This window comes from Vipera berus, assembly GCF_964194415.1.
Source record: "Vipera berus genome assembly, chromosome: 3".
NCBI lineage: Eukaryota > Metazoa > Chordata > Lepidosauria > Squamata > Viperidae > Vipera > Vipera berus.
In genome coordinates, this window is record NC_138204.1 from 71,143,925 (window position 1) to 71,171,482 (window position 27,558).

At 39.6% G+C, this 27,558-nt stretch overlaps 2 protein-coding genes across 2 annotated transcripts in view; one reads left to right on the forward strand and one right to left on the reverse strand.

Moving 5' to 3' along the window:
* Positions 1-8,527: 8,527 nt before the first annotated feature.
* Positions 8,528-25,606, forward strand: IL12RB2 (interleukin 12 receptor subunit beta 2). The gene is made up of 14 exons (XM_081322899.1): positions 8,528-8,909; positions 9,758-9,872; positions 11,231-11,397; positions 12,682-12,824; positions 13,541-13,679; positions 15,587-15,666; positions 16,061-16,280; positions 16,808-17,002; positions 19,127-19,228; positions 19,562-19,720; positions 20,162-20,296; positions 21,032-21,134; positions 22,932-23,019; positions 23,405-25,606. The coding sequence occupies exons 1-14, from the start codon at positions 8,657-8,659 to the stop codon at positions 23,939-23,941; spliced, it is 2,436 nt and encodes an 811-aa protein (XP_081179025.1). The 5' UTR covers positions 8,528-8,656; the 3' UTR covers positions 23,942-25,606.
* Positions 16,845-27,558, reverse strand: part of SERBP1 (SERPINE1 mRNA binding protein 1) — a 31,815-nt gene continuing 21,101 nt past the window's right edge. The window contains exons 11-12 of the transcript XR_014025836.1: positions 21,010-21,378; positions 16,845-16,981 (exon numbers count right to left, since the gene is read on the reverse strand). The gene's annotated coding sequence lies outside the window, so the exon portion shown is untranslated. The remainder of the gene's footprint in view (positions 16,982-21,009; positions 21,379-27,558) is intronic.

Consider the following 27,558-nt stretch of genomic DNA (forward strand, 5'->3'; position numbering starts at 1 on the left):
GTGAAAAAAAAACCCGAAAGGGACAAGGATAAGATGGAGGAGACCTATCTTGGCAATAGCACATGTGAAAGGGATCCGGGAGTCAAATGAGGACCCAGATTGTTGGGGGCAATTAAGCTGACTTTGTAATAATGCCGCTTGGGGGTGTGTGAAAGCCCTAATAAGCAGGCATATACATAGAATGAAGGCTACTGCTAAGCTTGTAAGCCGCCCTGAGTCTTCGGAGAAGGGCGGGATATAAATGGAATTAAAATAAAATAAAATAAAATGAAATGAAATAAATATAAGCTAGCAGTGGGGTACAGCTAGCAAAAAAAGGTAAATGCTGTTTTGAGGTGCATTAACAGGAATACGGAGTCCAGATCATGAGGAGGAATTGTTCTGTTCCACTCTGCCCTGGGGTTGGGCACTATTTGGAATATACTGTTTCCAATTTGGGGCATCACAGTTCTAAAAAGTCAATGACAAAATGAAGCACGTTGAGAGAGTAGCTGTCAACATACTGAGAAGTCTGGAAGCTAAGACGGATAAAAATGGTTAAAGGTATACTTATCCTATAGAAGAGATGATTGAATAGCAGCCTCCACATTACTGAAGAGATGATTGAAGAAGAGTGAGCACATTGGTTCTCCGTTGTGCCAGAGGACTAGGACAAGTGGATTAAAACTACCTGTAAAGTTGTTAGCTTTTCCAGATAGGTCAGACAGAAGACAGACCAGATGAGCTAGTTCTACTTTATTGTAAGGCTATGTTAACAGAATCTTACCAGTTCTGGAAGTACAAATCACCCACCGTCTCTTTTTACAGTCTGATAAATTAAGATACGTAGATCTTTTCTACCTTTTTTCTGCCCGCTATGCAGTTGCGGGCTCACCCCTCTCCTCCTTTATCTTGTTCCCTACACCAGAATTCCCCAATCTTTCCGGCCTTGCGGACCCAGGGGTGGGGGAGGAGATGGTTCCATGCGAGCAGCTGGCAAGTCACAGCTCCATTTGCACAAGCGGCATGCATGTGTGCCTGCTGCTCATGCAAATGGAGCACGTGTGCACACACTCGCCCACTGCTTGCGCAAGTGAGATGTGTATAAGCACGCTCGCCTAGCATTTCTGCGGCCCAGTTGCACATTCATCATGGCCCACTAGTGGGCCATAGCCCAGAGATTGGGGACCACTGCCCTGCACAGCATTCCCCCCCTCCATCTCAAGGTCATTCCTACCGTATTTACCATTGCATCAGTAAACATCTGGAGGAATTTCCTCACTTTATGAGCTGACAGCCAGTGCAACTGGCTGTTACATGATATGGTCAGTTCTCCTTCACTGGAGGTCTTCAAGCCAAGCTGGATAATGATCCGTTAGATTGCTATAGTGGATAGTGGATGCTGCATTGAGCAGGAAGGTTGGGCTTGATTGCCCTCCAGGTTCTTTCCAGATTTTTTATCACACCACTACAACACAGGGACGTGGTGGCTCAGTGGGTTAGGACGCTGAGCTTGTCAATCAGAAGGTCGGCAGTTTGGCGGGTCGAATCCCGAGTGCCGCGTAACAGAGTGAGCACCTGTTACTCATCCCAGCTTCTGCCAACCTAGCAGTTCGAAAGCACGTAAAAAATGCAAGTAGAAAAATAGGGACCGCTATGGTGGGAAGGTAACAGCGTTCCGTGCGCCTTTGGCGTCTAGTCATGCCGGCCACATGACCACGGAGACGTCCTCGGACAAGCGCTGGCTCTTCAGCTTTGAAATGGAGATGAGCACCGGCCCCTAGAGTCGGAAACGACTAGCACGCATGTGCGGGGGAACCTTTACCTTTACCTTACAGCACAGACTTCATCCAAAAAGTTATCTTTCCAACACATTTTTCTCACACTGCATCATTTAAAGACAGTGGAATCTCTTAGTTGTCCAGAGAGATGGTGATTGACTCACCTTTTTTGTTCTACTCAACCAGAGCCTGGAGAACATCTCTCTGGGATGCTTTAATTTGAATTTCTGCACTGGGCCAATAATTCTAAAGGGTCCCTTCCAAATCTATAATTCTATGATAAACAGGAAAACTGTAATAGAGCCTTGGTGGAGCAGTGGGCTAATGCCTCCTTAAGTAACACCAGCTGCCTGCAATTAGTGCAGGTTCGCATCCCACCAGGCTCAAGGTTGACTCAGCCTTCCATCCTTCCGAGGTAGGTAAAATGAGGACCCAGATTGCTGGGGGCAATTAAGCTGACTTTGTAATAATGCCGCTTGGGGTGTGTGTGAAAGCCCTAATAAGCAGGCATATACATAGAATGAAGGCTACCGCTAAGCTTGTAAGCCGCCCTGAGTCTTCGGAGAAGGGCGGGATATAAATGGAATTAAAATAAAAAAAATAATAAATAATAAAAAGGGCAATGGGAGCAGATATTTAGGACTGCTTCCCTTGGTAATATTAACGAGAACAACATACTATGAAAGTTTAATTCCAAATCTTCTTGTACAACTGCTAGTTAGAAGAACAGAACAGATAGTACAAATTAGCTGGAACAATTCAGGAAAGAATCATAGAATCTATGAATCTTACTAAAGACTTTACTAAAGCAAATGGTGTAAATGTGAATGGAATCGGTTATGTAACAAAAAAATAATGTACTGGTTTGGACAATTATTCTAGAGGAAGCAATGGTTCTCATCTTGCATGAAGGTGACTCTAGGTCAGGGGTCGTCAACCTCGGCTCTTTTATGACTCGTGGACTTCAACTCCCAGAATTCCTGAGCCAGCTATGCTGGCTCAGGAATTCTGGGAGTTGAAGTCCACGAGTCATAAAAGAGCCGAGGTTGACGACCCCTGCTCTAGGTGGTCTAACATGTGAATTACAGCCTGTTAAGTTTGTTCTGACCTATAAACATGCTAGAAATCTCCCAACATAACACTGGGGTGTGTGTACATCTGCACACTGCCATAGGTAGGTGTCTTTAATTCCTCTTTGTTAATTGCAATACCACATGGAAAATGATTTTTGCAAAGAGACCAGTTTTCTTCTTAATGTCCTGGACTGATCACTCATCCAGTCTATTCCTTTGAATAGATAAAGAAACTGAAATAGCTTTTTGATGTTCTGTTTTGTCATACCTGGGAAATGATCTGAGGAAATCAGACACTCATCAGGTAGTCACTTACTCCTTCCAAAAAATGGCAAGGGAAATGGTTTCGCAAATAGTATACTTTGCCATTTAAAAGCAATGATCTACCTAGACAATATTGACATCTATCTTGTACATATTTTAATGTTATGCTGCATGTTTTCCACATTGCCTAGCTTATTTGTAGTTCATGCACAAACATTTCTATGCATTTTTTTCAAAATAATAAAGTCTTTGAACTAATCATCCATCAGCCCTTTTTTATATCCCAAATCCAGAACATCTTACATGAAGATGAGAAAAATATTATATTTAAAATTAGTATACATAACAAATATAAAAATTACCAAATGGAAGGAATTAAAATACTTATGTGACATTACATAGCATCGGAGGCCCAGAAACTCGTAGTCTGAATAGATTTATCATTGACCAGGAACAAATCATCCACTTGTACATGGTCCATCAAGATTATGGCATATCAGTAAATGTTCAGGACTCTGCAATTCCCACATTCATATTTCCGTCTCCTGTGATATATCCCATATCTTCAAGTTCTTCTTACATCATGACACCCTTGTTCTCAATCTCTTCAAGGTTTTCCATATTCCATATGGGAGATGGCACCCAGGTATAGATCCCTTCATAAAATTGTCCAATTTTCACTGTAGTTCAGGTTACTGCACACTATTGTATATTTTTTATTGTTAGTTTCCCCCCCAAAAGATATGTTTGCTTTTCAATTGTCTTGTACACCTTACACTAGGTTATAGTAAAGGTGGTAAAAAATTCTGAAGTGATTTATCTTGGTCTGATTTATTTATTTTTTGCATCAAAAAACCCTGGTATTTTAACAGGAGAGTATAGACTTTTTATATCCACTGTATTGTGGTGAAAGAATGAGAAAACGTGTAATTATACTGTGCAACCTCAAGCCTTTCAGATTTATGTCTTGGCAATATAGTTTATTTCCTGCCTCCAACTGGCAGGAAACTAGACAATTTTCAAAAATATGGCTGTTGCAGGAGCTTTAAAAAATGGATTTTAGGGGGTTACTGGGTCTCCAGGCCCTTGCTTGCCCATCTTTGCTCTAAAGCAGAGGGTGTCCAACCTTGGCAACTTTTAAGACTTGTGGATGTCAGCTCTCAGAATTCCCCAGCCAGCATGGCACTAGCAGCAATTCTTGGTAGTTGAAATCCATGTATCTTAAAGTTGCCAAGGTTGGTCACCCCTGCTCTAGTGTTTGATCACAGAGTTGAATATTAGAGACAACACTTTTCTGTCTGGTTACTACTACTATTTCTAATTACTTCCCTCCTATTCTTTCAAAATAAATATAATAAACCTGATAAGGCTTTTCATCTAATTCTCATCTCTCTTTCGTTTCAGTCTTCATGAACCCAGAAACAAAACTTGGGAAATATTGCTCATCATCAAAAAAAAAGAAATCAAAGAAATACATTTCAGGACAAGTTGCATAAATCATCAAGTATTGTTCCTGAACCGAGGGGTGGGTGGGTGGGTAGAGAAGCAGCGAAGAAAATGCAGCTTGGGAAAGGCAAGACTCTAAAAGAAAAGACAAATCCTGGATCCAAAACAATTTGGTTTCTTGGCACAAACATCTGTTTCTAGAAGAATTCCATGCTTCATCATTTCTATGCTATATGATTGTTTCTGGTGAAATCCAACTTTTGAGTACTGTGCCAAAATATGAAAGCATCTTCCTCCTTAAAGGATTATTTGCTGACTAAATGTACTGATAATTAGTTTTTAAAAAAACGAGTAAAAATTCAGCCGAAGTTATCAAGATGCTTGATATAGGAAGCTTGCCTTTAAAAATGTATTTTTTAGTATTCTTGGGAGCAGGTAAGTGAGTTCTGGAAATCTGTGATTTTTTTTAGCCTATGTATCTTCAGTAAGGCCAATAATCTAGAAGAGTCACAGGAAGGAAAGTATTCCTATCCTATTATAATAAACATCACAAATCTTCTGCCAAGTGAGGAGGGTGATATATGAACAAATGGCTCCATCCAAATTATAGAGGTACTGATCATATTAAGTAAAAAAAAGGGCTGGGATTAGAGTTTGGGAATACAAATAATGGCAACACAGATTTGATATAGACAATGTACAATCAGCTATAGAGCTATTGAATCGGTATTTGGAAAAAGCACCAGAAAATCTGAACATCAAATTTGGAGAAAGAATTATGTTTGTATGAAGAGGATCTGGACTCTCATTTCTTAACTATGAGAGGTCTAACTCTAAGTTCACTAGGGCAGTGGTGGGATTCAAATATGTGAACAACCGGTTCTCTCTGTGGATGCCACTTCCGGAAGTCCATTCTGGCCCTAGGCAACAAAAAAGTAGCTACTGGTTGTGCTGAAGTGGTGTGAACTGGCTGAATCCCACCACTGCACTAGGTCTACTCAACTTTGGAAAAAAAATCAGCTTCACTTTCTGTTGGAGGCAATGCTGCCAAAGAGCATTGCCCTAATTGCTGTAATATCCTCCTGCAATGATAAGCAACACTTCTTTACTTTTATGATTGCTTAGGCTTTGAATTGTTTATTATAAACCATCTTTGCGCTTTTTTTATTCTAGGAGTAAACATTTTGTTATCAGAAGAATGCAAGCGAAAATTGTCGCATAAAAGTGTTCAGTAGGTGGTGTATTTCTTCCATTTGGGATCATTTGATGATGATGAAGGTGTCATCCACTTAGCTTGTCCAGAAATTTGGTTGGGTGGTGGGTAGAGCTATGGATTCGAGTCTTTGCATGACTGCTTCTGCTATAAGGCTTAATATGGGAGATTCCATCGGGGTACCTTGTACTTGCTTGTACATTTTCCCATTGAGGTATGCGTTGAGGCATAGATCCAGGAATTTCATGATAGTTTCCATGGACATGGAGTGTGCTGTAGTGACATCATCTTTGTAGGTATGGTGTTTGGTGTATGGTTTGTTTAGCCAGGTCGATGCCAATTGAGGTGAAGAGGGTGGTGATGTTGAAGGAGACCATAATTTCTTCCTTGTTCATCTTAGTGTGTTGGATGCATTGGAGAAATTGTTCTGGGGAATTTATTATAAACAGAAGAGCACTGACACAGCCACCCCTTAAACTCCACTGATGATGTTACCTAGCCTGGTAGCGAAACATTGGGAAATCAACCCTCAAGCTCAAAGAACAAACCCTCACCCTCATCCTACACCCGAGCTACAGATATTCGCCACTATTGCAAACAATAAAAACATTTTTTTAAAAAAATCCAAAATAAATATTTGTATCCTTCTGCCCATAGGGCAGGGGTCTCCACACTTGGCAATTTTAAGACTTGTGGACTTCAAATCCCAGAATTCCCCAGCCAGCAGGTACTGGCTGGGGAATTCTGGCAGCTGAAGTCCACAAGTCTTAAAAGTTGCCAAGTTTGGAGAGCCCTGCCATAGGGTGTTTTAAAGGTGGCTGAAATTATTAACTAAAATTATTTAAAACCACACTGCAGAATTCCTTTTATGATTGTTCTGCAGTTGGTTGTGACATCCGCCGAGGCAGAGGCAGACTATTTTGTGGACAAACAGCTATTGGAGAAGTAAGCTTCTTGTATTTTTAGTTGTGTTTTTTTTAGAGTTGAAACCTTGTTCCATTCCAAGGCTTTCTACTCTAGTTGTGTCTAGTAAAGAATCAGGATGGGCCCTGCAAACATGCATTTTCTGGCTTGTCCGATCTCCTTTCTGGCAGTGCTTGGGTGTTCTAGCAAACCCTCTCTAATACCCCTGCCTTGTGTGACGTGCAAAAGCTGTGTTGTGGCATGCCTCATCTTCCATTCAGTTTTCACATGCAAAGGAAATGGTAGTGGCTCTGCTATTTTTGGTACACAACATACAAACAGTGAGAATTTCAGTCAGGAAAGTCCAGGTTCAAGCTACACTGCTTGCATGAATTCCCCCCCCCCTTAAAAGTTCTATGTATAATGATCTATCGACTCCAAATCTACTTCTAAGTTAAAAAGGGGAGGAAGCAGAGATAAGAATGGGTGGAGATGACAGCATTAGAGCTTGGCAGAGCCCTTTCTTCCTCTCCACCTCCATGGTTCTCTCTGGGTGCCCACATCTCACTATCTCATGGTGTAAGTTACTCACCTGTGCAACCATTTCAGAGAAGTGTGTGTGATTTCCATTCAATAGCTAAAAAAAAGAGGAACACCCAGGAAGTTGCAGCTCATGGGCAAGCGAAGCCACTACGTATTTTGTATTCCTTCCCTACATTCATAAACACTGGAAGCTTGGTTAGGAGGCAATTTGAAGACAGGGCAATGGCAGGAGATCCCTTGTTTTGCCCAACAATATTTTCACGGCTAACAAGCCGAGACAAAAGTAGAGAGAAAATAGGTACTTGGTTTTGCAGAAAGTTAAAAAAAAAGAGCAGGCTTCAACTTTAAAGCAGCTTCCTTCAATCTGGTGTTCCTTATGCCTTATATTTTACTCCGGTAATCCCCAATCAATATACGGTAGGTCACTCAGCACAATGGGCACCAAAGCCCAACAAGGACATTTAGATGATTCAGAGAAACCGAGAGCAGAATATTGCTTCTCTGCTGCCTTTTACTTGCAACTTATAACAATATTATGTTCTCCAACTTGGTAGCCCAGATAACAGATGGAGGGACCTAAAGTATCTATGTGGGATGTCAAAATCTGAACTATACTTGATAAGAGGGGCTGTTCAATTGGGACCCCAAGAATAATTGGGTCCTGCACTTAAAAAGACCCCGAATCCAACATTTTTTGGGGAGGAGGACACCAGCTGAAAAATACTAGATAGCAACTTTACCCTGATGATAGACTTTGAATATAGCCTCCAGGATTAAGGTGTGGAATAAGAGTAAAGATGAGATTAATGGGAGCCAAGACCATAAATGGGAGCCTTGGGTTGTTAACAAAACCAAGATGATTGACAATGGAGTTCCAGCTGCAGCTGTGATTTTTTTTTCCTTTTTACTTCTTCTGTAGATGTCCCTGTATGAGCTATTTGTTTGCCATGTTGGGGGCATCCAACACAAGCATTTTTACTGGCACAGGGCAAAACATATGGTACTCAAAACCAGTTTATTTATGTTGCAAGAAGTAATATTTGATGATGGTCATGATGATGATGATGATGATGGAGTTGGAAGAGACCTTGGAGGTCTTCTAATCCAACCCTTGGTTGAGTTAGACAAATGGTTATCAAGTCTCTTCTTAAAAACTTCCAGTGTTGGAGCATTAATTAATTGTTCTGTCAGGAAATTTCTCCTTAGTTCTAGATTGCTTCTCTCCTGCCTTCAGGTGCTTTGGAAAATAGCTTGACTCCCTCTTCTTTCTGGCAACCCCTGGTTTATTAAAAGATTTATACGGCTGCCCTTTTATATGGCTGCAACTCTGGGCAGCTCGCAAAAACAAAACCAATAAATAAAACAATGACAAAAGAGTGAAATGACAAAACAAAAAAAATCCTGCACCTTAACCGCCTTCCTTGTTCAGTTCTTTCTTGCCTTCCAGGGGAGGCATGAGTGCAAATGGCACAGAGCTGTCACTAAAATCAACGGTGGATCTGTCCTGCTGGCTAAACAGGAGTTCCAACAGTCCGAATTGTAACATAGTTTTGTTACAAAACGACTCCATTATCAGTAGCAGCAGCTCTCCGAAACCTTCAATCAGGACCCAGATTCTACTGAATGCTTTTGGGAAGCAGACGTTTGAATGCAAGTGCAAAGGATCGAGGTTACAGCTCATATGTGGAATTTATGTTTTTGTTGGAAGTAAGCAGCTTTTTAAAACTTTTGTTGAATTAAATGGAAGAAAACGGGAAGGGAATTTATTTACTTTTGGAGACATGGTTCTGTTACAAATACATGGTTTTATGTAGCCAAGGAGACATAATGAAATAGAGCCTTTGGGTGGGATAATTTAATTGGGGAAAAATAATATTAGAATAATAGAAGTAATTGAGGAAAGGCAGATTTTGGTGAGATAGGTGCTTTGTTCAATATGTCCGTCAGACAAAAGAGAATTATTGCTTTTGACCAAGTTACAGCCTCATAAAAATGCTTGTGTTATAATGACTCAAAATCTTGAATAGAGGAATGTGGTGTTATCTCTTCCTCTGAGATTTTCTGTAATTTTTATTCATGTCACTGACAGTTCTATTTTCTATTTGAAATCAATTGCCTAGGAAAATAAGGTACAGCCTTTCCTTTTTCCACGTTTATGCTATAAAGTGTTTGACTTTAGCTGGATCATTTGTAAGAATAGGACTGCAGTGAGAAGAACAAGAGTCGTGCATGAACATATCTGTGTTTACCACCACTGCTTTGATGCAATGCCCATCAGATCTATATAAAAAAACCACTACAAAACCAAATTATTTTTGATAATATTGTATTTCCCAAATTAATGGGGAAGATAGAATGAAATCATAATAACTCACTTTATTGTACACGTGGCCAGCCTTTCCTCAAAAGAGATTTTGATGCAGAGATTTACTGTACACTGGAAGTATTCAAATGCAAATATAAACTCTTACACAAGAGTTTTTGCAAAAAAACAAAAATTCAAACCAAAAGAGTCATTTCCTATCTCAGCCCGACCATTTTTCCTTTTTTAAAAGTCGCTCCAGATCAACCAAAAAATGTATCATGCACTCAGTATGGAAAATATGGACGCACCATTTGTGCTTGGGATAAAGGATATTATACCTATCTGATTACTATCTATACATTATGGTAAGTTCTGTCTCCCTTATAAAAATGTTTATATCTGACCAATTTTGCTTCATTATTTCATCTTTTTTTCCATTTTCTTATGCACCACTGGGATGAAATGAGTGGAATTTGAGCTAGCTTTAATCAAAATATTGACCATGACTGTTAACCATTAGGGCATAAACACCCGACATCGATCTTTGCTCTGCAAGGTTTCTTTTTAAGGATTTGATCCCATTATTAGAGTAATTCAAAATATTATACAGTCTGAGGCAAAGGAGAGGATGGCATAGTCCATCCATGAGGAATTGAACCTTACTTAACTCTACAAAAAGAATAACATCGTTCACCTTAATGGATAGCTCAGAGAATAAAGTTAGATTAGATATCCTTCAATAAACTCGGTCCAGCTGATATTGTTGCTTCCTCTTTAATCTCTGTGGCTTTAAAACCTATGGCTGTCCCTCACAATTGCATAGATCTTTATATTGTGAGTAGAAAATCCAGGAATAAAAAAATATTCTCTTCCCTTCCCTAATCATCTATTCCCATCAGAAGATTTTCTTGATGGTTGGTAAAATGTAATTTTATCCAATTGTAGACATATATCATGGCTTATGATAACACACTTCCCCTTTTTGGCCCATGTTAAATATCTCTTGGTGCTATAGACTCGGGTTATATCACAAAAATATTCACAATTCTTAGATGCTTGGGATGGAGACCATGTAAAAGAATTTTGAGATAATAAAAATGCAAAAAAAATTGTAACACTGGTTAAAATATCTGATTCACAATCCAGATGCAAAAACACAGTGTGAAAGAAATTTTTGCCAGCTTCTGGATTTGATTTGATTTCATGATATATATAAAATGCAGATTTCAGAAAAAGTTGTGCAGGATTTTTATTATTCATTTTATCTTTCTGAGTTTATGATTCTATACTTGAGATAGGTCAGTAAGTCTGAGGGCAGGCATTGGGGTTTTGACTAATCACATGGAAGTCTAAACTGAATATTAGGGCAAAGTAAAATTAACCAAATTAAAGTAACTGAAATAGTAGAGTAAATGATCAAACTGGATATTATAATAAAAAGTATCGGGTTCAAATTATCTACAAAGAAAAAAGCCCTTATTTATGAACTGAACATTTAAGTGGTAATATAATTTCAGTCACTGTCATACAATGTTATATAGGTGTAAAATTAATTTAGGCAAGAAGGAAGGAAGGAAGGGAAGGAAGGAAGGAAGGAAGGAAGGAAGGAAGGAAGGAAGGAAGGAAGGAAGGAAGGAAGGAAGGAAGGAAAGTGAGAAGGGGAAGGAGAAGGAGAAGGGAAGATTGTTCACACTGTTTATTGCAGTTTCTTTTTTTGTTGCAGGATAACAAATGGAACAGCCTTGGGAGAAAAAATTAGCACTACAGATCACACAGTAGATCTCAGAGAAAAGCTGGACTTTGAAACTACTTATACAATTGTGGTTGAAGCCACAAATAAACTTGGGAGCAATTCTTCTGAACCAATGCAGTTCACATTAATAGACATTGGTAATTATAAGGAATTCTGATAAATTACTGGAAAGAATATTTTGAGTAATGATTTAATTTCTAACCAGTCGGTCAGTTCAACTAAATAAAACAACTCTTGAAGCGAAAGCCTTTTTGCTCCCTTTGCTAAATAGTATTTTGCAACCCTTGACAAATTAACTTTGGAGGTGGCCTTTTGATGGTGTTTAAACCAAAGTGATGTAGAAATGCCTGCATACAGAATAAGATTCCAGGAAGCCTGTTGTGATATAGGGCCTAAATAGGACTGCAGTCAGAGTGGACCTAAGTTTAACTCCCCATCTGGTCATGGAACTTTCTGTATGGCATTGATTCATTTATTATCTCTTAGCCCAGGGGTAGACAACCTTGGCTCTTTTATGACTCATGGAGGTCAACTCCCAGAATTCTGGGAGTTGAAGTCCACAAGTCATAAAAGAGCCAAGGTTGTCTACCCCTGTCTTAGCCCATTATCTCTATCTTACATGATAATGTTAATGGGGAGAAAATGAGGGGGACTTCTCTCATGTGTCTTATTTTGAGTAACTCAGGTGGGATAAAATTAATAAAAAGTCAGGTTTCTGCTACCGATTGTTAAACAATAAGCAAATAGAAACCTGTGTGCTTTTCACCCAGACTGCTTTTGGAATTTTTGGACTTAGCTTTTCAAATGCATGCCCCCAAACCACTGCAGTTGTTTAAGTGAATCACTTGGTTCCTAAGTGATTCTGGCTACCCCTGTTGACTTTGCTTGTCAGAAGCCAGCTGGGAAGGTCACAAATGATCATCATATGATTCCAGGATGCAGCAAACATTGTAAATACATGCCGCTTGCCAAGGGCCCAAATTTTGATCGCATGACTGTGGAGATGCTGCAGTGGTCATAGTGCAAGCTTGTAGGTCCCTTTTTTCAGTCCTGTTGTAACTTTAAACAGTTGCTAAATGAATGTTTGTAAATTCGGGGACTATCTGTAAAGTTACAGAGAGATGGTTGGAACAAGGAAATAGATAATGATTCTATAAAGCAATGGGAATATGTGTCCCTTCCATGATTATAGACTGTGGATAGCTGAATATAATTTTCAAGTTTATCAGTTAGTGGTTGTATTGTCCTCATTTCCCACTTATGGTCTTCTCAAGAGCATCTAACATGTTACTGCATGTAACAAGGTACCAGATTAGATAGTCTGGCCTTGAGTGTTGTGATTCTTATAGTTCAGAATTTTATTTCCAAAATAATGTTGTGTTTTTGTTCATGTTGGTGCATCGCTGATCATCACAACACAGTGAAGCCTCACCCTCCTGTGGACCTCACAGTAACATGTGATGCCTTTGCTCCCCAAAATTGTACCATTTTATGGCAAGATCCGCAAGAAACACAGTGCTTTAGACTGAGATACCAACCAATTCACAGTAATTCCTGGATTACGGTAGGAACGTTGAAATGAAATGAAATTGCTTTATTACAGTCTTTGGATAACAGTACAAATAAAGAGAGAAAATAAGGATATTTTATTTTTAATGGTTATGTAAGTACTTCATTATTTTCTATATTACTAATGTGATGCTTTAGTCATACTCAGATATAATGTCAATTTTTTCAGTCCCATAGTAAGCATCCAACAGAAAAGAAATCAATGGTATGTTTTATGCAATATACTGTATACCGATGTAATAGGAGCATGATGTGTTGATCCAATCAATGTGGCATCTTCAGGTAACAACAGTAAAGAAAAGCATGTGCAATGTCTGAATTCAACCAATGATAAAAATAGTTTTGCAATTCTGCCTTGTCCCATCCTAATAGACCTAGTAATGTTCATTAGTGACAGACAAATTTAAAGCAGACTCACACTTCTGTACAGAGAAGAAACAAAATGGAGATTTGTGTTTACAGAATAATGAAGCATTGGTCCCAGCACGTATTTAGGAACAAATGTAAATTAAATGTCTGGCATTTAATTTAGAAGAGCACGTATGTCTCTTGCAGTGCCCAACTGGGGCATCCTATAGCATTTACAGGATCGTTACAGGGTTCTGTTGAGCATAAATAAAGCTTCTTTGTCTCTCAGTGGAATTGCAATTACCAGAGAAAAACAGCTTTTATTAAGTTGTAAATGCGTGCTTTCATCTCTTTTCATGCTAGCTTGAAAATCTAAATACTAGAAGGTATGATCTTCATGACCTACAGCCGAAGATAAAATATGAGTTCCAAGTTTCCTGCAGGCTTCTTCTGGAAAGAGGTTTATGGAGTGACTGGAGCCCAGCATTTCAAACAGAAGCAGGTAGTAAAATAATAACTCCACATGTCTAACATTTATGTTGTTGTTGACATAAAAATAAGTTATGGATAAACTAATTCAGGCCAGGCTATAATGTCATAGGAATTTAGGGAGAAATGAAAAAAAGTATTTTTATGTCCTAAAAAACTAAGGGAGAGAGGGGAGGTCTAAAGCACTTTCACAAAATAGCTACCACAAGCATTTACTCATTCACAAAATGGTGGGGATTGATGGCAGTCAAACTCCATTTTCAAGGACAAATAAGGAAGGTTGCTTTGGTCCAGCCTCCTCTAGTCGTCTGTGGGAATTTTCTATCCCTTAAAATTAATCTTAAATCTTTGTTTATTGGCAGATAAACACATTTCTAGACAAACCCTGGCAGTCACTCATTTTTTAATTATTTTCTCAAAAGTGCTTCTGGGATCTATTGGGCGTCAGTGATATATTTGGGGGTTGAAGAGAGATATATATATATATAACATGCTGCTTATGGTTTAGCTGTAGTTTCATACAGCATAGTCCAGGGGTAGGGAACCTTGGCTCTTTTATGACTCGTGAACTTCAACTCCCAGAATTCTGGGAGTTGAAGTCCACAAGTCATAAAAGAGCCAAGGTTGCCTATCCCTGGCATAGTCCCTTCTCTAACCCTAAGCTGAGACTGTGGCCAGCTGAGACCAATTAACCTTTTTCCAGATGGGATACTAACATACAGGAAGTCGTCAACTTATGACCACAATTGAGCCCGAAATTTCAGTTGCTAAGTGAGACATTTGTGAAGTGAATTTTGCCCCATTTTATGACATTTCTTACAACAGCAGTTAAGTCAATGACTGCAATTAAGTTAGTGACGCGGTTGTTAAGTGAATCTGTCTCCCCCATTGATTTTGCTTGTCAGGTCGCAAAAGAGGATCCCATGATCCCCAGGACACTGCAACCGTCACAAATATGAATCAGTTGCTAAGCGTCTGAATTTTGATCATTTGACCGTGGGGATACTGCAACGGTACTAAGTGTGAAAAATGGCCATAAGTCACTTTTTTCAGTGCTGTTGTAACTTCGAACAGTAAATAAACAAAGTGTTGTAAGTTGAGGACTACCTGTACGTTTTCGGTTTGCTCCTATATGAAATAGTGATATCATACATTAATTCTGTAACATCCGAAAACCATCAAATTGTCTAAATAAGAGCAACACTAATAATAATATGAATGTTGGTCTCTCATTTTGCTTGGTAAATGTACTCTCACGTTGCTAGAAGTAAAGTAGTTTGAATTAGCAAGGTTTAAGAACTGAGCTTCTGTCAAAAATGCAGAAAACAGTGCCACCAGCACTGTTCATAGCTATTTGGGCAAAGGGTGGTAACTTTTGCATAACATAACTACAGAGCCATTTCTAAGCCACTGCAGACCCAGCATAGGAAATCTGAGTGCCCTGGGTAACAAATAGATGTTTCTGAATTTTCATCACGTGACCATGGGGTTGCTGCAGTGAGAAACAGTCATAAATCACTTTTTTTCAATGCTGTTGTAACTTCGTACGGTCACTAAACCAACTGTTGTAAGCTGAGGGCTGCCTATAGATATCTGGGGGGAAAAACAGAAAATAAATTGGTGTTGCAGGGTACGTGGATATCTCTCCTTTTAAATGTACTATCAACGATGAAGATCCACCGATGTCATGCTTGGAAGAATTTCTATCTCTGGTCTGAGTTTTGGTAACTTTGGGGAAATTTCCTAGTTGGGTAGGCTAAATCATGACGTACTTCTTTTGTTAGGAGGAGTAAGTCCTTCACTGCCAAGCATTCGTAGCATTCTTCCATTGGTTTCCTGCCAGCTGCCCAACACTTGGCAAAGTTTGCTCCCGAATTGATATAAACATTACATTGCAAAGCTCTTTTTCTTGGTTCCCAGTGCCGTTCGAACCTGTTGATGTCTGGTATTTAAAGGAGGAGGTCTCTTCCAAAATGCAGAACATTACTCTCTTCTGGAAGGTAAACGTTTCTGTACACCTCTTATTATCCTGGTTTTAAAAAAGGAGATGGGGAAAAGGAGGCATCAGCAATTCATACCGTAATATAGTTGTGAAAGAATGCAGTCATCACTGCTGCATTTTCCTATGCAAAGGTGGAGCCTTGACAGATGGGGGGGTCGAAAAGTACTTTCTTCATCTCTTCCAGAAAGCTACAGAAGACCTCCCCCACTTCTCTACTTTAGGCCCTCTTTGGCCAGCCATAGAGAAAATCAAACAGAGAAGGAGACATCTTCATGACAGTGAATTTTTTAACCCGGTGTTTTTTCAGTTCTAATCCAGTTGTCCTGTATGGAAGAACACATGGAAGAACACACTGAACTGACATGCAAAAATATTCATATTTTTTTTTACAGTCAGTAAATGTATCAGAAACGATAAGCAAAAACTTTTGCTATCAAGTGATCTTTCAAAACCTCAACCAGATGCCACCTAGAAACGCAGAAATGAGTATGACCACCCACACTGCTTTCTCGCACATCTCCCTAAAGATGGATTATAATATATCACTTAATTCTAAGAATTCGCGGGGAGTATCCCCATCTGTCTACATAACCACAAAATTGGGAATTGCAGGTAAGGTACGTTTTTATTTATTTATTTATTTATTTATTTATTTTATTACATTTATATACCGCCCTTTCCCGAAGGGCTCAGGGCGGTTTACAGGGTGATTAAAAGCAAAAATACAAAAGTTAAAAACAAATTCTATAGAACTTAAACTCTAAGCTAATTGAATATTAGTTATTGGCCACACAAAGAATTCCAGGGGTGGATTTTGCTTTGTTTCTTACTAAATAGGCTTAGTTCACAGATTGCTTCACCATATAATGTAGTACAGTAGTAGCAACTGAACAGATAAGGGTTATTCAGTTTTAATTTTCTTTTGCATTACCTATTAATGACATTTTTATAGCATTACTTTAGTTCAATATTACAGGCCCCTGATTACTTATAGTCCCATTGTGGAGTTCCAAATCTTATTCCATCTTATTAGCATCTCTATGAGTATTTCCATTTCTAAATTTGAATGTCTCCAGCACTGATGAAGTTGCATTCCAGTTGAGCTGAATACAACTATTTTTTTTCCTTCTTCTTCAAAGAACTGCTACCACCTAACCAGGTCTCTGCCACATTCGTGGACGAGAGAATCGTTGTTAAATGGAAAGCACCTTCAGCATCATCCTCGTTCATCAATGGATATGTAGTTGAATGGGTAGAGGTCCCTCAAGACTATCCCAGGAACACCTCCCCAACATGGTTTAAAATTCCTGTTTCTAATAGCACAGTAATAAAAGGTAAGCTCATGTCACAGGGAAAACACATTGCTAATGAGAAAGTTTAGACAAGCAATTACAAACAAATGTTTGTTTTAAAAAATAACACATTAAGTCACAGTTCAGCATTGCCACAGCAAGTCAGTGCAACCTTCCCCAACTCAGTGCAATGGACCAGGGGTCCCCAACCCCTAGTCCATGGACCAGTACCAGGCCTCAGCATGCCATCAACCAGTCCACACAAACAAGCAAAGCCCCATCCGTAGGATGCAGGCAGCAGACAAAACCATGTACTTTCCAGTCTGTGCAAAAACCTCTTTCCACAGAACCAGTCCCTGGTGCCCCAAAGGTTGGGGACCTCTGTAATAGACAATATGCCGGAATGGATTACAGGTAATCCTCAATTTACAATCATTGGTTTAGTGACTGTTCACTGTTCATTGAAGTTACAACAACAATGAAAAAAGTGATTTATGACTGTTTTCATACTTAATGACACGTTGCAGCATCCCCATGATCAGGTGATCAAAATTTGGGCGCTTGGCAACTTTTTATGATCATGGCAGTGTCTCTGGGGTCATGTGATCATCTTTTGTGACCTGCTGACAAGCAGTCAAAGGAGAAGCCAGATTCACTTAACAACGATATAACTGACTTAACAATTGCAGTGATTCACTTAACAGTTCTGGCAAGAAAGGCTGTACATTGGGTCAAAACTCACTTAACAACTATCTTGCATAGCAATGGGGATTTGGGGCTCAATTGTGGTCGTAAGTCGAGGATTGCCTACATTGAATTTTATTTAAGCTTATAGTCCTGAGTACTGTTTGGGGATTGCTATTTTAAAATAATATCCAGAATAATTTACCAAAATCGATATTTCATTTAAAAAACCTCTGCCCTAAAGTCTTTTCCCAAGGTTTTTCATCTACAGACTGATAATTTTACAAAAATGCTTTTTGCATCTGATTTTATTCTATACTTTTGTTCTGAAAAAGCTTAATTTTGTTAAGGAACAAGACAATATTTTCTTATGACAATAAATCCAGCAGAAACAAGTTTGCATGCACTTTTAATCCCTCAAAGTTCTGATCTTTTTTAAATTTATCTAAGAGCCAGAAAACGTACCTGAAACATGTGGCCTTTAGGATAGAGCAGGGGTGTCAAACTCAATTTCATTGAGGGCCGCATCAGCATTGCGGTTGCCCTCAAGGGGCCGGGTGGGTATGGCCAGGGTGGGTGTGGCCTACTGGGTGGGCATGGCTAGAGTGTGTATGGCCTACTGGGTGGGCATGGCCAGCTCTACATCGTTCGCATCAAGGGTGCCTATGGGGGCCTGGGCAGGAGTGGGACAGATCTGAGGGTCTCTGGCAGAAGGAGGGTCTCTGGGCCAGGGCCAAGGCAGTGGGGGCCGTTCCCTCACTGTTTCCAGGATGGCTTCGCGGGCCACATGAAACCACTTTGCGGGCCGAATCCGGCCCCCAGGCCTTGTGTTTGACATGTCTGGGATAGAGGACCAAGAAGCAATGACTGAGAAATTAGGGGAATTGAAGTCCACGTAGCTTAATAGCCACCAAGGTTGAGGGGGAAAAAATGAATGGGGGGGGAGAGAATCTGTTAGCTTCCAGCAGCGCCATTAGATATGGTTGTTTAAATCTAGAACAATGAGTCTATGTCTATACCAGAGGTAGGCAACCTTGTCTCTTTTATGACTCGTGGACTTCAACTCCCAGAATTCCTGAGCCAGCCATGACTTACTGATATCAGATAGAAAATAGAACTGTCAGCGAGATGAATAAAAATTATAGAAAATCTCAGAGGAAGAGATAACACCCCATTCCTCTATTCAAGATTTTGAGTCATTATAACACATAAGCATTTTTATGAGGCTGTAACTTGGTCAAAAGCAATAATTCATAAAAGATTCATAAAAGAGCCAAGGTTGCTTACCCCTGGTCTACACCACAAACTGATGATTTACAAACATCATGTTGAAAAAAATAAAACCACTCTCCTCCTACAATTGTGAAGCACTGCAGTCAGCTCAGTTTGATGAGCCAAGCCAACCTTCCCGAGCCAGTACCCAGGAGTATAAGCTTAAATAAAATTCATTTTGAGTTGACTCCAGCGCTTTCTAATTTCTAGAGAATTTAAAGCCCAACGTATGCTACCACATCAGTGTGTTTGCGCTCTATCAGGCCAGAGCAGGAAAAGCAGCTGTGACCACAGAAAATATCTCATCAAAAGGTAACAGTAACTGGTGATTTGGTTTAAGGTCATCTAAGAAAAGGGGTCCCCAACCTGGGGGCTGTGGCCCTCTAGTGGGCCATGAGGGGTTTGCAACCGGGCCATGGAAACGGCCGGCAAGTCACATACACATCCTTACACATTCCATTTAAGGGAGCGGCAGGGATGCGTGCACACTGCTCATGCATATGGAGCTATGCACACACGCATGCACTTGCTGGCCGCTCACATGGAACCATCCCCTCTCCCCCCCCCCGGCAGTCCGCAAAGCCAGAAATGCTGGGGAACTCTGAACTAAGATAATCAACTTTCTCACAAAGAATTCCTTTGTAGCCCCATTAGCAGGACCTCAGATTGTGAATGTAGCTGTGAAAAATGGGAGCATTTTGGTCTCCTGGAGAGAAGTTCCAGAACGTCAGCGGATGGGATGTATCACTAGTTACAAGATTTATTTGCAGAAACAATTCTTTTCTGTACCGCCAGTTGTCCATGGTAGGTACCTGATAAAAATTAATAACCTTGACTTAACAAAATGGGGGTGGGCAACTTTCAGTCAAGGAACTAGCAGATCAGACAAATAAGCTAACAGTAAACAATAGCCAAATCAAGGAACAGCCAAGACGAACACTCCCAATACTGACAGGGCAAGTCCCTGAAAAAACAGCAAACTCCAGTTCCTTCTAGCACTGAGCATGTTACCTAGCTGGGTAACGAAATGTTTGCAAGAAGACTAGCATGCTTGGAAAGCACCATTTCAACCCTGATTTATAAATATTCTCATCTATCAACAGCTTTCAATCAGGAGTTACAGGTATTCCTCTGTGTCCAAAGAAATGGACACTGCCTAAAATCACAAAGGCAAAGATATGCACCTTGATCTGATAATAGCTTACGCTGTGAAACAATTGTTCTTTCACCTTTTTATTTTTCCAGAGATCTCTAAACCAGGCCCACAGCCCTTTCGTATAAAAAATGTAGAGGCTGGTGCTTCCTATGTTATTTGGATGACGGCTTCTACAAATGCTGGGGAAAGCCCGAAAGGGAACGAAGAGCTGATCTACGTAAAAAGTAATTATACTATCTCATCATTATGAATAATGGCTTAGTTTGTTTGTTTTTTCAAACAAACCATGGTGGGCACATTGTCATCTGTCAAAATGTTAGGTGAAATAAGTTTGATTTTTAGATAATAAGCTGCAAACGTTATTACATTATCTTTTCCAGCTGAAAAGTTGGGATTAATATATAGTTCCAGGGTGGCTGGTTTAATAAACAAGTAGCCCTCGTCTTACAAACACAATTGGGACCAGATTTCGCACTATAAGTTGTTATGGTCGTAAGCTGAGGCACCCGTATGACCAGATCTGGTTTTATGACATTTTTTTGCAGCAGTCATTAAGTGAATGGCACAGTAATAAATGTGAAGCCATTCTTTCAAATAGGTAGGTTTTTTTTTTTACCAGAAACCAGCAAAAAACAACTGGTCAGGCAATTGGTCATAATGTGGCCGTGTGTGATGATGTGGTGTGACATTTTAGAATGGCCAAAAATGCTTTATGGGCTACAAACCATCCATTCTGAGCCCATTGTGATTTTGAATGGTCTTTAAGCAACCAGTTGTAAGTTGAAACTACCTGTAGTAACACATATGTCTTACAGAGTAATGCATCATGGATCTCATCCAAAACAATAGTAAGAGACTAAATAAATTCAATAAATGTCTTAAAAAAGAAATCAGATTTTTAAATTCTGGTTAATATAAGTTGTATTTTTTTTAATACCTGTGCTTTTGTCTTAACGTAGCAGATGGATTTATAGATGTTTCTGACTGGGTTCCAATTGTAGCTATTTTAATTATTATTGGACTTTCAGTCTGTGTTTGCTGTATACCCATTGTTCGGCAAAAGTAAGTGATCACAACTTTTTTTTAGATGTTTTTTTTCTGTTCAATCATGTCTAGTTGTCAGACGTTTCTTTGTCTTTATTGCCTCCTTCCCAAGGGTGAGAGAAACTGACTGGCCCAAGGTCACCCAGCGGTTTTGGACCTAAGGCTGGACTAGAACTCACAATCTCCTTGTTTCTGGTTTGATGCCTTAACCAATACATCAAACTGGCTTTCTTTCGATAGTGTTTGTTAGATGTAGAGTGACCTGAAATAAGAACATAGTAAAAATGGAATTAAATAGGCTAATTATTAATAAATAATAAATAAATAAATTCATATGGGAAAGTACTCCCTTGGTTGTAAAAATATCCAGAATGAGTTGAGACATGTATGGTGAAGTTAAGTCGAATGATTTTTAATTAATTTTAAAAGGTACATTCATTCTTCATGATGCTTATGCTCAAGTGTTCCACCTTGAACTGCACTTTGTCTTGATGGGTTCCAATGTGCCCATACATTTCCTTATAGATACCCAAACATTGCTATAACGTTTCATCTTTGGGAGCCAAAGAAGCAGGCTACAAAAAGACCCTGTTTTAAACACGGATGCTCTATGATTATCTTTCTAGCTGTTAGTTGCTTCTTCCTTCCTTTATTGTAGCAGCCCCTCTATTGTCTGCTACTCCACTAGGAGCCCAAATGCCAACCAGAAAAGGCTTAGGAAAACATACTGATATGCGGAGATAGCCAGATATGTAGAGAAGGGTGCCCATCAAACGCTTATAAAGTGACCACCTTCTAAAACTTGCTTTTGGAAGAGAGAGAAAAGTAATCACTAGTAAATATTTATTCATTTATTTAATTTATATCCTGCCTTTATTGCATTTTTATAAGTAAGGTGTTGAACAAACAGAATAACAAAGTTGGAAGGGACCCTGGAGGTCTTCTAGTCCAACCCCCTGCTCAGGCAGGAAACCCTATACCATTCTGGATAAATGGCTGTCCAATTTCTTCTTAAAAACCTCCAGTAAAGGAGCACCCACAACTTCCGGAGGCAAGCTGTTCCACTGATTGATTGTTCTCACTGTCAGAAAATTTCTCCGTAGGTTGGTCCTCTCCTTGGTTAGTTTCCATCCATTGCTTCTTGTCTTGCCCTCAAATGCTTTGGAGAATACCTAATACTTCTTTCTCCTACTTTCCTCACAATAACAACCCTGTAAGATGAATTGGGCTGAGAAAGAGTGACTGGCTCAAGGTCATGCAGACAGTTTTAATGCGGGACTAAAACTCAAGAGTCTTCTGCTTTCTAGCTGGGTGCCTTAAACCTGCGGTCCTCAATCCCCAGTCCGTGCAAGCAGCAGGCGAGTATATAAAGCTCCATTTGTGCATGTGCAGGAATAGGTTGTATGCGTGAAACCATCCCGCCCCGGCTGCCAATGCCGGTCTATGGAGCTGTAAAGGTTGGGGACTGCTGCCTTAAACCACTAGACCACATTGACTTTGGAACTGGTTCCCACTTTCACAAGACAGAAAAATCAAATAGCAAAATTCTTGTAAGAATAATAATTGGCAGGTTTCTGCACTTTTAAGATAACGCAGATCTGCTACCTTAAGCAGGTCACATCAGATCTTCACAATTTATAGGGCAGAAACCTCCATCCATCTTCACAAGCAAACGTATTGTACTTGTGCCAGAAGAGTCTCATACTAGTTCTGCCTAGTTTAATAAATTCTAGAGATATTTTCACACCCCATAGTTGTGGCATTATCCTCGCTTAAAACTAACAGCTGCATTGTTGTTGTTTTTTCCCCCACTAGGATTTTCTCTCTCTTTTCTGCTCTGGTATTTGGTTGGTTTCCAGATCCAGCCAACTCTACATGGGCGAAAGAATTTACATCTAAAAAGGTAGACCAACCTACTTGATAACTCCAACTCAGCTGATTTGATTTTTATCTCTGAATAGAAAAAGATCTTCCTTAAATTTGCAGATATTTAAAGAAGAATAAAAATATAAATAATTTAGCTTCAGTTTGCTAAGGTTTCCTCTTATCGAAAATAGATTTTCTTAATGAAAAGCACAAGCCAAATTTATTGGATGTGACATTTTCATATAAACCTCAGAATCTGTTAAACATTGTGGTGAAAACCCCCACTTTATACAAGAATGTCAAATTGTGCCGACCGGTTATATAAAGGTGACATTTGTGCCAAAATGTTTGCTTTAAAAAAAAGAGAGGGGTATGTTATATTATCAAACTCACTTTTTTCTCCCAATTTCTTCATGAAGGATGATGAATCAAGTTCAAATTCTACAGAGTTTTTAAGCAACCCAGTCAGATCCGAAGACCCTGAAACTCTACAAATAAAGGAAGCCTCAAATAAAAGACAGTGCCTAGCTTTTATGGATGTGCACATATTTAAAAATACTGAGGCAGAAGGACTATCTATGAGAACTAGCAACTGCAATTCTTTGACTAGCAAGATAAAAGATAATACTGGGAACCGCCAGCTGCCATCTCTGTACAAGAAATTTATACCAGAGGATCCAAACGAAAGCCAAGTGTTTTCTGAGTGCTTGGTTAATCCACTTGAGGATGCCACAATAGATTACCTGCCAACCATCACACCTGCCATTATGACTACTGAGGAAGACAGCTCTGGATCTGAACTCAATTCATTACCTATTTTCCCTATAACTTCTTTTCGAAGAAATTCAGGATTTTTGGGTGGAAAACTTACTCTGGATGCTATAAAAATGGACTGCAATTTTTTCACAGAGGACCCTTTTAAGAGTAGAGATGCAGAGAATGTTGCTCTTAACCATTAAGACTACTTATGCTCTGTCAGGAAGTGCTATTCTTGTGATACTGTAGAGCAGATATCCCCAACCTTTTGGGCACCACGGACCCGTTCGTGGAGAGAGGTTTTTCCACGGACCAGAGGGGGCTTGGTTTTCTGTGCTGCCTGCATCTCATGGATGGGGGTTTTGCTTGTTTGTGTGGACTGTTTGCTGGCATGCTGCGGCCCGGTACTGGTCCATGGCCCGGGGTTTGGGGACCCCCTACTGTAGAGGGCTCCCAAATGCTTCTCGTGGGAAATAGGTTCTGTCTGGATTTTTTACAAGACAAAAGAAAGATAAGCAATTTCATGATTTCAAAAACTGGACACTAGAGGGGATTACATTTTTAAGTAGAGGAAAGATTTACAAGTCTGTAGAATATTGCAAAATTCGTTGTTATAACAATGAGTACACGAAGGAGGCTTTTGAAAAATGAATTCAGAAAATGCTAGCTGCAATTTCAACCATCTCAGTCATTATTTCTGCTTCTATGAATAGGTGTCCACATGTTCTTCAATGTCACTGAAGAAGTGACAGATGTAGAACAAATTTTATCTCTACAAGATAGATGGTTTCAAAAATGGATGTATAACTGACAGACCAAGTCAATTACTTAAAAAAAAGGATGTTTCACTGGATTTACTAAAGAAACTGGCCAAGAATTAAAAATTTAAAAGGCCTGGATGTTTCCCTAGATTTACAAAAGAGGCTTATTAAAGTCTTGAAGAACTCTGTGTGATGGGACTAAGAAGAAATGGAGAAAAATAAATCCTATATTTGAATGAACTAAAGATTAAGATGGTCAGAAATAAAAAGAAAGATTATAAAGTTGATTTTTTTGATCAATGTTAAAACAAGACAGATTATTAGAACCCCTTAGGGATTTTCTGGTAACACCTGGACTGAAAAGATGATGTTGCGTGCATTTGTTTACAGATAAGAGGTGTAAGTTTGGATAAAGTGATAAATGTTTATAACCATAATCACTAAATTTGTTTACGTTCCTGATGAAGGCTGGAATCACTTTTTAAGATATTTTCCTTTTTCTTATGCTCTTATTTTTATTTTCTTCTTTCTCTTTCCTTTTTTTTTGCATTTTTTACTTTTTATTCTGTTTTAGTTTGTACCATAGTTTATAGTAATATAATTAAAACTCTTAATAAAACTATATGTGAACTAAGTAGGACAGGCAGCAGCATGGCAATTGTACAAACTGAAAAACAAGGTCTTTGACAGGTGTAACTTGTCACTTGGCCGACTCTTTACAGGTATCTTCAGTAGAGAGGAGAGAATCCAATCCCCACACCTCTTCATTACAAGAGATCATAGCTCTCTGCATCTGAAGGCACCCTCTTGAAACACCAGTGTTGGGACTCTTGTGATTACATCAGAACAGCAGCCAACTCAGGTAAACGGTACGAAGTACCAGCCCTTAAGGGCACACCTGGGCATGAGTGGGATTGCCACAACAAACTTAGGTTTTGAAACACCCCTAAATGATTTTTATACAAACTCAGACCTACTATGTGTGAATCCCCAAATCTACAATGCTTATATTATTATGTACCGTAACACCAATTTCAGACCAAAATTAAAAATACACCAAAGAAGCAATTGGAAAGAGAGCATTCATTTTTGTTTGCATACTTACAATACCCCAGTTATATTTCCAGCTTAGAAGAAATGAAATGCAGCCTCCCAGTTTATTTTACGTTGGTGGCAAAATATGTTCCCATATTTTCAGGGGAAGTGGAGCAGGAGAGTGTGAAGAGAGCTTATTTGAGCATTGAAATACCACAGAGGGCGCTTTTTCACTTAATTTAAAGCACAGGCTTAACATGTTTTGGAACGGAATGCCTTTGGTGCTTTCTTTGGAAAAACTCATTCACAGTGGTGTCGGCTATGACCATACCAAAAGACCAAAAACTAGAAAAATCAAAATTAAAGCAGTTCAAGAGCCCAATACAAACAGATGAGGAATGAGCTGCAAAATATCTCCTGACACACTTTTAACCTATGATTTTTTGTTCAACCATTGAACTGATGAAGTTGAAACCAAATTTTAAATCACACTTTTGCCCCCCCCCACCCCTCCCCCAAAAAAGGCAATGTTCCTGAGCAGGCTTTGGAGCCTGGCTTGTACTTTGTCAATGTTCCTCATTCTTTAGAAATTATTGGGGGTGGACTGAACTTAGTTTTTCCTCTAAATCGGAAAAGAATGTTCTTGAATTATCCAAGCACATTTTATTTCTAATTTAAGGTTCAACTGCTAATCAGTGAATTCATTTGAAGAAATAGGAACATCATTTGCTAGAAAGCTGAATCATTTTTTAAAAAATAAATATCTCCATTTGTGGTAGAAAATGGGGCAGAGCTACTGCATTTTTGTCACACTGAAAATGTGAATCCTCCTGGAGCTCCCTTCTGCCAGTGATAGAAGAGGACTTGAGGAACGGTTTTAGAATAATCCATCTCACTGGAAGAATTCAAAGGTTGGCACTCCGAATTATAGTTCACATCCTAATGTTTGATTTAGGTTGATTCTTAGGGATCTCGTGATGTGAGAATCCCCTGAACTTTCATTCAGGTTTGGGGCACTATTGGCTAACATTACTATGACATATTTCAGGGGTGTCAAACTGCCGGCCCGTGGGCCGGAGCATCACGGAGAATCCGCGCCCATCCCATTTTCAGCAATGGGAAAAAGTTCCGAAACGTCGCGAGTTTGACATGCCTGACATATTTCACAGTTCATGTCAACTTCATCAGTTTTTATTTATTTATTTGATTTATTTGATTTATATACCGCCCTTTTCCTGAAGGACTCAGGGCGGTGTACAGGGCAATAAATATCAAAAATACAAGATACAAAAGTTAAAAAAAAATTAAATAATTGTGCCCGATGCAATAAATTAATTAAAATCAATATTAAAACCCCAAACCCATCAGACCAGGCCGGCTTGTTCGAATAAATATGTTTTTAGATCACGGCGGAAGGAGCGAAGGTGGGGAGCCATCCGGAGCTCAACCGGTAAGCGGTTCCAAAGGTCTGGTGCGCCCAGAGAACGCCCTCCCCCTGGGGGTCACCAGTTGACATTCTCTGACCGGTGGCACCCTGAGGAGGCCCTCTGTGGGAGCGCACTGGACGAAGGGAAGTTGACGCCGGCAGCAGGTGCTCCCGTAGGTAATCCGGACCCATGCCATGTAGGGCTTTATAGGTCATCACCAGCACCTTGAATCTCACCCAGAGGGCAACTGGAAGCCAATGCAGCTCACGGAGCAGAGGTGTAACATGGGAGTATTGGGAGACCCCCAACACAACTCACGCGCCCAATGCAAGCCCAAACCTTTTTATTTTGCACCAAAGCATGATGAAACTTGCTTCAAATTCTTTTTCGGGATGCAAGTATTCCCTCTGCAATATTAAGAGTAAACCTAACTGTAATTCAAACAAGACAAAGCCATTCTGCATCATTTGAAAGGCAACAGTTCATCCTGTCTTGCTGCCTTGCCTTGTATTGAGTTCGTACCACAAGAGTCTGGAGATCAAATGGCCACGTTTTGGCAGTGGCAGAGGACCACATACTTAACTGCACAAGCTCCTT

Excerpts from the sequence above, each read along its gene's own strand:
- IL12RB2 (XM_081322899.1), top strand. The coding sequence starts at position 8,657 with ATGAGTGCAAATGGCACAGAGCTGTCACTAAAATCAACGGTGGATCTG. Across the intron at positions 8,910-9,757 it reads AATTTATGTTTTTGTTGGAA|TCGCTCCAGATCAACCAAAA; the intron begins GTAAGCAGCTTT and ends CTTTTTTAAAAG. Across the intron at positions 11,398-12,681 it reads GTTCACATTAATAGACATTG|TGAAGCCTCACCCTCCTGTG; the intron begins GTAATTATAAGG and ends ATCACAACACAG.